This window comes from Lonchura striata, chromosome 1A, assembly GCF_050655825.1.
Source record: "Lonchura striata isolate lonStrDom1 chromosome 1A, ASM5065582v1, whole genome shotgun sequence".
NCBI lineage: Eukaryota > Metazoa > Chordata > Aves > Passeriformes > Estrildidae > Lonchura > Lonchura striata.
Window position 1 is genome coordinate 45,348,015 of NC_140741.1, and position 13,796 is coordinate 45,361,810.

At 39.3% G+C, this 13,796-nt stretch overlaps 1 protein-coding gene across 2 annotated transcripts in view; it reads left to right on the plus strand.

Moving 5' to 3' along the window:
- Positions 1 to 4,186: 4,186 nt before the first annotated feature.
- Positions 4,187 to 13,796, plus strand: part of USP15 (ubiquitin specific peptidase 15) — a 61,489-nt gene continuing 51,879 nt past the window's right edge. For both annotated transcript variants that reach the window (XM_021547421.4, XM_085568420.1), the window contains exon 1: positions 4,187 to 4,354. In XM_021547421.4, the coding sequence (XP_021403096.1) occupies positions 4,266 to 4,354 (89 nt within the window). In that variant the 5' untranslated portion in view covers positions 4,187 to 4,265. The remainder of the gene's footprint in view (positions 4,355 to 13,796) is intronic.

Genomic DNA, 13,796 nt, shown 5'->3' on the forward strand with positions numbered 1-13,796 from the left:
GGTGCATGTAGCTTTATACATATTTAAAAGCTATCCATTCCTTTTTCAAGAGTCTTTTTCTCTCATATGAAAGATAATTTTGGTAATACTAATTACTAAAAATGTAGAAAAAATGTAACAGTGATTAAATTGACTGAATAGAAAACCAACACATTTTTAAATGTTGGCTTTTTTATTATTCCAAGGCAAGTGTGTTATTGCAATAATAGCTTGTAATTTCAATTCCACCTATCTGAAACAGGAGTTTATGGCTGCGTTCAGCCTCTGTGAATGAGGTAGGTGAGGCACAGACTGGATTAGAAACAGGATTCAAACCTACAGTGCAGTCATAGTTTTATGTCTGGGGCAGAAATGGGTATCTTAACTACACGCTATTTCTCCATCTATGAGTCTGTCAAATTTATACTGCATTTTTCTTCTCTTTAAGAAGTGTATATTGTTATTTGCTTCTTTCCATCATTCAACTCATGCTTTCTTGAGCACCCCTAATTTTGTTACCTACTGCATTTTTGTTCCTGTATCTTCCCATGTCACCCTGATTCTTAAGATTTTCTAAAGCCTTCTTAGTTTACATTCTGTTGGAGAACTTTCCCACACAATTTCTGTAAACAACATATTGTTTACATTCTTTGATGGGGGTGGAGAAACTTGATGTACTAGTGGTTTGTCCAATGTCTTTGGAGAGGTGGCCCATTCAGTCTCCAATCCAATGTCACCTTTGGGAAAGTATAAAAGTCGGAGTCGGAGAATAAACTTTCTTCTTTACCTTGCAAATAGCAGGTGGCTCGCGTCGTGCTTTCACGTGTCCTATAGCGACATCCCCTCATGTTTACCTTACAGAAGCCCTGCTTTGTCTTGTTTAACTTTAGTCTACAGTTATTTCTGCTTTCTTGGGTGTTTAATTGAACTGTTTAAAGGAGGCTTGAAATTCCATCACTATTTAAAAATTACCAACTTCCATATAGGAAAAAAAAAAGGATAGGGAACAAAACCAGCAGGTGGTGGCACTAGTAGTTGACTTTTTGCTCCACTTTGAATCCACAAAAATATATTCAGCTAATTAAATTAGCTCTATGAAGGTTTCCATTCAGATTTCTCAACCAAAAGTCAAATTATCTATGTTTTCCTAATGGTATGTGTGAACACTGCATTGAAAATACACTCATCGTATCTATTCTAGTATGTCAAACTCTGTGTCTGATGCAGCTTCCAACTGAAAAGGAAACTCACACAGCTACCAGTAGCTGTAAGCTCACCACAGACCACAGGGGAGGGGAATCTGAAGCTCTCATTTCCTCCTCCACAAATTCCCAAATGTGGTGTAGGTGGTTGTCCCAGTTCTCACCAGGACTGGGTTCATCTTACAGCAGGGAGGGGCATGGCCAGGACACAGGGTTTATACACTGCCACCTCACATCCTTGCCAGTGGTGGGGAAAGGAAACCTCTTCCTGGGACAAGGAGTACCAGGTCTGGCCAGCTCAGGGAGGCAGAGGGAGCAGTCGTGTGGCGCTGGTTCTGAGCTGGAGTGGTAGTGGTGGTGTGGCTGTGGCCAGGTCAAGCTCATGGTCAGCAGTTTTGCATGTGAGTCACTCTCTCTCTTTTGAACACTTCTGTTATTAACACTATTGCTGTTACTGTCCATTTTCTTAGCTCATTGCTGTTTCCAGTAAATTGTTCTTACCTCAACCATGATCTTCACCTTTTGGGCTTCCAATTCTTCTTTCCAGTCACGCTGCAGGAGAGATGGGGGAGTGGAAGGGAGAGCAAGTGAGCAGCATGCGGTTTGGAGTCACAGTGGGAGCACTAAACTTAGGAGTACCATGCTTAAACTATGGCAGTGGTTTTGAAAGTAAATAAAAAGTGGTGAAGTGAATTATTCTGTATTAAGCTGTGAATGAGACTTGCAGCTGTCTGTTATTTTTACAGAATTTATTGTGTACAGAAGTTTCTACTATTGAGACGCAGAGCTTCTCACATCGCCAAAAATCAAGCCATATTCTAAGATTTGTTAGCCAAGCCCTCTAATTTACTTGAAAACAAGAACTGAGAGTTTAAACTTCATGTTGTATTGGGAATCAATAGAATCATCAGTTTAGACATTTTGTTATCTGCAGCCCACTTGCTGAATCTGTGCTGCTATACACTGTATTAATTGCATCCTTTTTTAAGATCAAGGTTTAGAGCCACAAAAACCATGTTTACAAAAATTCATCCATTAGCAAGGAAGTCAGGCAAGGTGGAAGGCCTACTGATAGCTGGAAGGCGTGCCACCTCAGCTAGCTTTACAATATTCTGCATTCACTTCTATCACAAGCAGTAAGATATAAATATGTATTAAAAATGCCTGGGTTTTATTAGAGAAGGTAGGTCATTCATCACAAGTTGCAGTGCTGTTTCTATTTACTAGGTGGTTTAAAATTTAAAGATTCTCAGGCACTGTCTAGGACTTGGAAATAATTCCTTGCCCACTGATAAAAGCTTTAAAAAAAAACCCAGATTTAATACTAACATTTATTTTCCAAGAATGTGAGTTAAGTTTCAGATACTGTTCAATTATGAAAAAGAATTGTTTCACATGAAGCACTGGTAATCCTAGAAAGAGTCTTACTCTTGTCTCTCCTTGGCAATTCTTAAAGCACTGCTTCAAATGGTACATTGTATGCTTTGCTGTCCCTATTTGTAGCACCTAATACCTGTCTAGTATCCGTTTCTGTACCACAAATAGATTGAACTCAGGAATCTGAGATCTTTTACTGAGTAACTGCAGTTCTGCAACACAATGCACAGACGCATGGGTGGCTCTAGGTGAACCTTCAGGCAAATTAAGCTGTTGATGGTCCTGCTACACCCTGATGAACAATGAAGATGTTTTCCAGCACCGTGAATTGAGAAATATTTACCCAAATTTCCATGAAAATATAATTTCTGTATAAATTCAATTTTGGAACACAGATAACTTTCAGAGTGTAAAACACTATTCTTACTGTTAAACCCTGGCGTGGGGTGGGAACTTGTCAAAGTTGTTTCTAAACTTGGAGATTATAACCAAGAAATTTATTCCTGAAGTGGCTGGAAACCTTCTTGTTGTTCAGTTAAGTTTTCTTTCATTAAATGTAGTCATTAGATCCACACCTTTCCCTAACATGTATGTTTTACTTCCTTCCCCCTCCTCCTCCTTCGGTATTTCACATTCCAGCTCCTGGAGAAGCCATGAATGTTATTGCCAGTCGCTCTGAACTCCTGGGAGTTCTTATATATTCAGTATGATTTTCGTATTATAATTTTGTCTTTATTTCCATATCATCATCCTCACGGATAATCCTAATAAAACTTACTTAGCTTTGTACTACCATGTCTGCGTAACAGCTTTCTATTTGTTTTGCAGTGCACATATCTAAATAGCACCTTTTAGTGCTGCTTGTAACAGCTGCATGCTACTATGTGCTAATTAGCTAATAATGCCTAATGCATTAACTGGCAGCCTGAGGTACGGTGCTGGTGTTCGTCACACAATGCGGCTGGCTGTAAAGACTTGGGCACAGGAAAGGCCGCAGGTATCCAGCTGCGGGAATTGCACTTTCACTAGCTAGATCTAAAAGAACAAACACTCGTATCCAGGTGTTTGTAACCAGCACCCCAGCCCTAAATTCCCACACCATTTTGGGTCTTTGAAATCTCTATACAAACGGGAAGACAGAGAGAACCTGGTTATGTAGCGTAATATGTGGATATGTGGCCTTTTTTTTTTTTTTTTTTTTTTTTTTTGGCGTGTGTGTGAAACGCCAAGCAACAGGTTGCGCTGTTTGTACAAGGTTCAGGCAAGAGCGACAGAAACAAACAAAGAAATTATCCCTTGGTTTGTGCGAAGGTCTGGAAAAGCTAATGCGAGTCACACAGACGATTTGAACCCGCCACTGCATTTGCACAACAGCACAGACGGTATCAGCATATGATTTACGCTGACCCAAACCACTCATCCGGCAGCGAGGCGCAAGGGACCTAGTTGCGCACCCAGCGCTCCAATTAAGGCGCTGAGGGAAATGCCGCCCGCCCGTCCCTCCCGGGCTGGGGGGGACGGGACCGGGGGCGGGACGTGAGACCTCCCGGCCGCGAGGGGGCGCTGCCCCGCCCGGGCCCGCTCCGGCCCCCGCCCCGCGGCTTCTGGGAAGGGCGGGGCCGCGGCCGGTCCCTGCAGGCGTCACTCCCAGCATGCAGCGCGGCGCGCTCCTGCCCCTGCCGCCGCTGCCGCTGCCGGGCGGAGAAGATGGCGGAGGGAGGTGCGGCGGATCTGGAGACCCAGCGCACGGACGTCGCGGCGCTGCTCAAAACCGCCCTCCGCAAGGGCGACACCTGGTGAGGGAGGAGCAGGGGGGCTCGGGCGGACCGGCGCGGGCGGCGTCCCTCCGCCCCCGGGGCCGCTTGGCTGCCGGAGGGACCGACCTCCTTCCCCTCGCCCCCCCCCAGGCGCTCCCGGGGGCGGCTCGGCGTCTGTGCCGCTGCCGCGGCAGAGGAGGCGGGCGGCAGGGGCAGGGAGGCAGAGCGGTACCGCCGCTGCCCGCCGCTCGGTTCCCGCAGCTCCTGCCAGGCGGGAGCGGCCGCCTGGGTGCGGCGGGGCCTCGGCCTGGCCCGGGCGGCGGGCAGGCACCGAGGTCAGCGCCCCGAGCGGAGGGCAGGGAGGGAGCGGCGCGGCTGCCGGGGCGCGCTGCCGGGTGGCAGCCCCGGATGGCGGGCCCGGAGCCCGCACGGGGCTTGTTTTGGCTGCGCGAGGAGTATTGAGGTGGGGGAGAAGAGCTCTGCTAGCAGGCGCTTCTTCCATTATCCAGGCTGAAATGGCCCCGGCTTCACCTTCACGTTATCAGAAATATCTTTGCTCTGGCCTAGGTGCCTTGTGCCCGTCCGTGGCTGTGACAAGCCTTGAGTTTAAATTTTACTGTGACTGGAATCGTGTTCATTTCCTAAGAAAGAGTCCCTGAGGGTGCAAACGGACCCTTATGATACCTTTTCAACAACGAACGTTTGAAAAATATGTTTTTCTGGTCAGTCTTGAAATATTCCTTAGTATGTCATACAGATTGTCAACAGAATAATCCACCGTAAAATAAGCACCTTTTTTTGGCGTGTATTTGGTAATTGGGCTTCTATAGTTGTAGTTCTATGAGGCTAGGAAATGGGGCTTTTTTTTTAGGAGGGGAGAAAATAAGGAACTGACACTTTTTCCACGACTCAATCTCTCATCACATCCTGTGTGAAACTATCACCCAAAGACAAAGGTTGAAGCATTAACTTACAGAAAATTAACTATGAATACACAGAAGTAGAACTAGCCCGCCTCATTTCAGCTGTCATCACTCACTGTTCCAGTTCTATAAAAGACTATATTTAACAGTGTTGATACTGCAGCGTGTGTCAGAAGCATAAATTCTGATGCATTATTCAAATACTGCTGAGTATATGTTCAGTTTTGGCATAGGAGCACACTGCTCTTGAAACTGGAAAAAAAAGCTAGTAAAAGGAAATGAATTCACATAGTATTGTTGAAAATGACCAGCGGTAGTAAAAGCATGCTCAGGCTTGATGTCTTTCAAGACTATTTTTTTAGGGTTCTATTAGGTAATTCCCAGTTACTAAAACAATGTTTCAAGCAATTAATACTCTTCAAAGTGATAGTATTTTTATGACTAGTTGACAGCATGACCGAAACAGTAAGTTTACTGTGCCGTTTACTTTTTTTAGTATTGATATTTTAATATAGAAGAATCAGTTATGTGGGAAAAGCTTCTAAATGTTCTGTGGAAGTATATCTAGCTGTGATTGACACTGATATAAGTCAAGTGTTTCAAAGCTGAATAAGCTGCGGCAAAGTCCCATTAAGTTTTACTCTTGAACTGTTAAATCGAGCTACATAAACGTTTATGCTTGTGCATTCGTAGGATTTATATTTTGACTGTGCAGCTATCTTTACAAATTAAATGGTAGGTTTAGTCCCAATGCTTTTATAGAGGTGTTTTGTAAATGGCTTTTTGATCTTTTGGGACATCAGTAAGGATACAACAGTTAAGGTGCTGTAAACCATGGTTCAAAATTGCATTGATTTAGTAGTAAATACCGCTGAAAAAGATTTCAGGAGTGCTATACCAGCTTGTTCTGTTTGTGCTTTAAAACACTCAAATGCAGTCCTTTTAAAATGCTGGTTTGTACATGGAAAGTCTTTTCCATGCTCTTCAGAATTTAGAATGGAGAGAACAAAAATCTACATATGGAAAGTATAAAGCTTTGGGGGTTTTCTCTTAAGAAAAAAGCAGCTAAAGAATAGGGCAAAGAGAGGTAAATCTTAGAAGCATCTGTGAAGTAGCTGATAAATTTCCTTGTAAAGTTCTTCATGTACATTGCAGAGACAAAGAGATAAATTTGAGTTGAAATGCAACATTTTTAGAGTTAGATATTGGAGGAAGAATTGCTAGAGCTAGAAACCAGTTGAACAGGTGGTTTAGTAAGCTGTGGAGTTTGTTACATTAGATGTTTTTAAGGGTAGCTTGGGAATAGTATGCATTAAGCTGTATTGCTTCAGTGGACAGACAAGGTTAGTGTCTTTTAACTGCTTCAGCTTCAGGGGCAAGATTTTGGGCTAGTTTGTCCCAGTGGTCTTTTTTGCATTCTTTATGGCCAGTTAATAAATTATTAAATTCTAAGAGTTTGAGGATTCTTCTATCTCTCCATTTAGCCTACTTTTCCAAACATACATTAAATAAACATCAGATTTTTCAGATTTTTCCTTTGTTCATCAGTTCTTTTGAATAATGTTGTCTACTTTTGTTAGTAAAGTCAGTATGAAAACTACAGTTTTGTTCCACAGAACTTGAAGTAATATAATTTTTACTTCTTACAATATTGTCCAAAGGATCTTCAGGTTCTGTGATTCTTTTCTGTTTTAAGAAAAGACAAAATGCTGCATTTCATTGTATGTCTCACAGTTTTAGCATCTGATACAATTACATCTCAGTATTTTGAAATTCTACTGGTGCTTGACAAGTGAAGAGAATTTATTGTCTGAGGAGATTTTATCTTCTCATTTAGAATGACAAAAAATATTGGTTGTTATAGCTGCAGGCAAATTTGAACTCACTAGATGTCTTCTGCTCTCAACTTGAAGAGCTGTTGATGTTCATCAGATTTTTAGGCACAGTATAATTTCTGTGACCAACTGGTCTTGATGATGTCATTTAATGCCTTTGTAGCTGCAGTAATATTCTTGAGAACCTTGCCAAGTTTTTCTTTTCTGTTTTTACAGTATCACGGAAGTAGAGTTTTCAATAATGAAAGTTATTGATCTTGGCTCAGTTTTGTCATAGAAGGGAAGACCATCAGTTTTTCTATGTGCCTTCTTGGGTGATTTCTCTGTAATTTCTTCCCCATGTTAAAGTGGGATTTCTTGATTTTACCTTTAAAACTACTTTCTGCCATTACTTCCCTGTAGTTCCTGTTCTTTTGTGGCTTATTCAGAAATGTTGTTGCAGTAGTTCAGATATGACATTACAAATGCTCTCACGCTCTTGAACATATTGTCCCTCCATGGTCTAGGATATGTAATCACATTTCTCACCTTTAAGTATCACCTGCCAATAAATGTTTTATTTAAAGTGCATGATAGTGACTTCAAGATAGCTAACAGCTCAGCAGTTTTACCGCTTTTTCTCTGTCTTCTTTCCAGAGTTTCCCTACTGTGCTTCTTTCATCTATTGCTTGCCATAACAATTTGTGAACCAATAAGAATACATAAGTTACTTCGATAAGAATTAGGCAGTTACCATAGACAAAAGCTATCACACGGAGTTTATTTAGTGACTAAGGGAACAAATGCAATCATTAGATATTTGAATAGGGAATACCAAGTAGCAGTACAAATATGTACTGTATACAGAATATGTTAGTGAAACCATTCTACTGTCCAGTTCTGGTGTCCACATGTGACAGAAGGTGTTCATTTAGAATGAGTTCAGACATCTCAAAATCTAATAGGGAAAGCAGAAGCCTTGTCTTTCAGAGAAGAGCTTAGAGAACCTTTGTCTGTTTTGCTAGAATTTTGAGTTGGGAAATAGTTACATAAGAGGAAGATGTCTTCTGGGATAAGAATTTTTAGACGAGCAGATAAAGATTCAAGACTCTATGTAAACTGAAGCTAGTCAGGTTTAGGCCAGAAGGAAGATGTTGATTTTCAGCCCTGTTAGCCAATGAATTTTGATGCCAGTCATCACTTCACAAGAGTGATGAGATAGATTCTTGATCTTGTCTTGGTTTTTAAGACTTGCAAATCAGTAAAACCACAGAAGTATAGTATTTTTAGTTTTCAGATGTCTGATACACATCACTTCTGAAGTTCTGCTGAGTCTAGGCAGAGTACTGCTGTTATCCATACAGTACATTTCTTAGATGGTGAAAAAAATATTCTTTTCTTAACCTGTGGGAATTTCATTGCCTTTCCAATTGTAATACTTGGTCACTAAAAAGAGTAAGTAAAATTGAAGTGAGGTAAAAATCCTTCCCAGTGAGTGATCAGTAGCTATAAGTTCAACCTTAAAAGATTTTTCCTCCAGAAGTGAATGTCCTCACTGAACATATAAGCATTTTAATTCTGGCTGCAGTGAAAACTCAGGAATCTTGATGAAGAGGGCTACATCTGTAGGCCTGCTTAAAAACCTTGCAGTGCCCATCATTGATGATAGCCTTAACACTGAGTGCTTAGCTTTAATAGCATTTTACACTGTGGTCTTCAAAGAACATGCCAAGTTGGAAGGGACTCATAAAGATCAAGTCCAAGTCAGCCACTCCCAGGACATCCCCAAGAGTCAGGCCATGTGCCTTTTTCTCAGTACTGTCCTCTCAGTGTTTTCCACATTTCATCATCCATCATTGCTTTGTACATGAATAGAACCTAGATTGAATGTTAATGGAAGATTTTGTTTAATTTCACTGAGAGCATGATGAGATGTTATGTACCTGCTCTTCAATAACATTTGGAATGATTCTAAATTATTTTGATACTTCATAAAATGAGAAACAAGGAACACTATGTCAGTGTTCCAAGGATAGATTGAGTTGGGATGGATTTTTATTTTCAAATGAGGTTTAAGTTGCTGATTTTGACTTTTAAACCTTGTGTTTGAAGTTTGGTGTTAGGTTTCTCTCACTGCATAAGGAGTGGTGCTGCATGTGACCAGTGGTTTACAAAGATATAAGTTCTTCTGGACAGTACTTACAGTGGAGATGAGTAGATGCATTTTTCTTCTGTTGATAGGTGACATGAGAGCATGTTAAAGTCATGTTTTTTCCGTTTTTTTGCCTGAAAGTTGATTTGTTTGATTATTTTTTAATGAAAAGTATGGAAAATTTCTAAGGGTATGAAAAACACTTATATAGTTCTTAATACAATGTTCACACTGAAATTTTAACATAAAATTGCACTCCACTAATTTTGGCTGAATTGTACTTTGCGGTCAGCCTCTTGGTTGAAGGGGCCTCTTTGCCTATGGAGGAAGAATGTGCTTAAGCTACAGTAGCACATTATGGCAGTAGAGCATATCCTGGGCTCTAGTGCGAATTTGATTAATTGATTTGAAATTTTCAAAATTTTCGTGCATTTTGTTGAGCTAAACATTTATTTCTGAAGAGGAATCTGGAATACTTAGACGGATCTCTTAAAAATAGTAAACTATTTTTTTTTTTTTTGTCTTTGACACATGCACTTTTTTCTTGTGGATTTATCTATATTTTTAATAAGAAGATGGTATGGTTTGTGTGATAGACTAGAATAATTATCACCATTTTGAACTTTAAGAACTTGTTAATTCTGGAAGAAAATTTAAAGGCATCTATTAATTTTGAGTGTATTTGGTCAAGCAATTTTTGTCACCTTAATCAAAGTAGAAATACAGATACAAACCCTTTCTTACCTCCTTATTTTTATAGTTGCAGTTGTGCAAGAACAAAAATCAGATGCTGTACCTTTAAGCAGGAGTCCTAATTTGCTTTCTGCAAAACAGTTGTTCCACTTTGTCCTCTGTATTGCTTAATCTGTACTCATGCACAGTGAGGATAGTAAAAAAAAATCCTCACCTATCTCTCTGGACAATTTGCACAGTTTTACTGTTGAAAGTGAAATAGCTTCTGTTCAGAAGATACGATGTACCAACAGTACACAGTGTAGAATGAGTCTCTGTTAAGTGTCTTTATTGCATATTAAAGTTTTCTGGTTTGATTTTGAATTCAAAGAGCTGAAGTATCAGTCATTATAAATAAATCCAGGTTACATGTTGTTTAATTCTGTCTGTATATAATGGTCACAAGAATTCAGAATGCTTTTGTCAGCAGTAGGAAATACCAAGATCTTAGTCATACTGTTGAGATATTTTTCTGTCAACTTGGATGTTGAGGTAAAGAATGAATGCTGTTGTACTTGTGTAATGTTTCTATTATGTTAATTAGGTTTATTAAGTCCAAATATGCAGTAAATCACAGCTGAACTTAAATTGCATTAAAAAGTTTCAAAGCATGGGCGAATTTTAGAAAACAGTTAATTAGTTTCCTGCTCATACTTTCTGTCATTCAGTGAACAATGTCCATTTGGTCATGCAGCTGTGGCATTTTAAAACTTCGATAAACTTAAAATAGATTTTTATTATTTGTTGAGTTTTTATTTAAGAAATAAATGAAGTGTTGTAATAGCTTCAATTTTTTTACTTGTAAGTTAATGTGCAAAGGCTGTAAGTAATCCTATTTTGGGCTGCCTTGAGTCTCTACAGTTGATAATTTGGTCATACATAAGGATACGGTCTTTTCTGGTAAATTTAATTGGGTGACCCAGTTTTATTTGGTTTACATGGCAAGTGTTGGTAGCAGGGTTGCTACAGGGGTGGCTTTTAGGAGAAGCTGCCAGAAGCTTCCCCTGTGTCTTACAGAGCCAGCCAGCTCCAGATGGACTGACCACTGGCCAAGGCCAAATATCCCAAATTGAAAGGGACCCATAAAAGGGACATTGAATCCAACTTCCTGCTCTTTGCAGCTAAACCATATGCTAAGAATGCCTTCCAGGTGATCCTTGAACTGACCAGCTTGATGCTGTGACCACTTCCCCAGGCAGCTTGTTCCAGTGACCAGCCACCCTCTCATGCTTTTCATGATGAGGAGATGAGGAGTATGAACTTTCCCTGTTGCAGCTTCATTCCATTATCTGGCATTCCAGAGGACTGTAGAATATAAATTGTCCCCTTTATATAATAATCCACTTCAGACAGGCAAGAAGCATTTTACAGAAGAGAAGCTATATCTTATAAAGCAATCTGGAGCTCTACTCAGGAGTAAATACTGGAAAATGAAGTAGGCCAGATGTGAACTGAGAACATATTCACATGTTCTGTAGTTTTTGATTCTACTTGCACAAAGAAAATTTTAATTATACATAATATAACCAAGAAAAAAATTCCTAAAGCTAATTAAACTGTTCAAATACTTCCATTATTGTTAATACTGAAAATTCCATATTTGAGTGTAATTTTCAGCAAATGGTACACGCGTGGTTTTGCTTACTTTTAGATAAAGGTTTGGGTCTATTCCAGTGTTCTATGTTATTGACCAGTTGGCTCCAAGTGACTTGGTTGTACTATTTTCTTCAAACAATTTGAGGTTAAAGATTTGTTTGAAATAGCTATAAATGTCAGGTATCTGATGTCTGAGAGTTAACCAGTTCATTTATCTATGCAGTTTTTAAGGTTTGCCCCCCAAAGCAGAATATCTAGAAATTTGAGATTGTTCTTGACTTCAATCTTAATTCAAATCCTTATGATTTGTTTTACCTCAGAAGATGTGTTGGTTATCTTGCTCACTAGCTAAACTGATGGCATGCCAGAGAGCAAAAATATGTATTTCCTGAAATCTTGATTCCATCAGATAACAAACATTTCTTAATCATAATTTTAAAAAATAGATAGGCCATACATTTTAACTGTGATGGAGAGTTCTGGGGTGGCCTTCTTGGTCAAGTCCAGAGTTCAAGAAACTACTGTAGCATTAGACTCATTTGGGACTCCTTCATGCATTAAGTAATAGTAACAAAAATGAAGGCAAAACATCGTACCAAGCTTAATATACATATATTTTGGTCTCTGTTTTAGTATTCTGTTTTTGTTTCTGGGACAACATGCGTTACAGGGTAGTGTATATGGTCCAAGTGCGTACCCCAAGTTTTTAATATATTTTTCTTAAAAAGGGATCAAATATCATTTAACAAATGAGGGTTTAGCAGATATAGTTCTGATTACTTGAGCTTCCTCTTAAATTACTGGATGTCCCTCATAGGTAATAAGTTTCAGATGGTTGATTGTGTCATGGATATTGCAACACTGATGAAAAGATAAGTTGCCTTCTCTTGTACAGATGACAAGTCTTGTTGATCTTGGTGAGAATGCTATATTGAATGTGTTTTTAGAGTCAAAAGCTGTAAGTTATAAATATTTGATTATTACTTTTCCCATTAATACTAAGAAGTTTGGATTTTAGCTACAGAAGTGCTTTAGCAGGTTGATTGATTTGCCTTAAACTGAGTCTGGTGTAATTTTACTCTTTTTTTTCCCCTTCCCTGGCATAATCTTTAATGTGGTATATCCTTCTTGGATAAAATGAGGGTAGTGTATGGCAGATTTTTGGTTTCCTTAATCTTACCAGAAAAGTAGTATTTCATGTCTTGATTAAGAGCAAGTTCTTGTAATGGGGTGTTCTGGTTTTTGCCAGGATATAATTAATTTTTCCATGGTGAGGGAGTGGAGCTTGGAGCCCAGCCCTGGGCATGTCCAGGTTATTATGCTCTACCACCCCCAGGGGTGGAAATAAGGATTAGGGTTAGAAAAAGCATGACAGGAGAGGGAATCCCCTACACCATTGCTCATTGTCCCCCAAGATGGGCATTTTGCATGTAAATAACCCTCTTTTTGCACTTCTATTACTTATTGTTGCTGTTACTGTTTCTTTTTCTCATTTCTGTTTCCAGTAAATTGTTGTTATCTCAGCCTGTAATCTCTGCTTTTTGTGGAGTGAGGGAGGGGGAGCAGTTTATGGTTTTGAGTTTTTTTATTCAGAGTGCTAAATTGGGAATATAATTTTTAAACCAGGATAACAGAGAAGATTACAGTTACTGTGACTGTGTTCACAGTAACTCAAAATAGCTTTTCTCACCTGTACCATATTTCTATTGAAGCAAAAGTAGCAAAATGTTCATTAAAAAGCCTAATATGTATAAAACGTAGATATATATGTACATGCACATGCATGCCTATAGCCAGTAATTTGCTTTGAAAATTCACATCTATGGTGTCTGCTAGCATTTTTCAATATCTCTGTGCAAATTCTTTTTTCTTGGCTAAATAAATTTGCTAAACTTTTCCATGTAATGCATGTTACCTCTTCTTTGTGGTAAAGGAACTTGACTGTGCTGTGTAGTTCTTATCATCCTTACATACTTGCATGATTTGTAAGTGGCCCTTCAGCTTTCTTTATACAAGAAATAGTAAGCTCTTATTTGAACCTGGAAAGATTGCTAAATGCAAAATTCCTAAATGTGAAGGGAAACGATAAAAGATTTTTTGCACTTCATGTTAGGAAATGGCAATATTTCAACATCTCTGTTAGGGAGGACCCTAAAGAGACACTGCACAGCAAATTTTGGTTGATGGTAAAATTAATTGGATATGGAAGAAGAAAACTGATTAAGTGTTGAAATAGATAATGTTGACTGTTTAAAGTCTAGAAC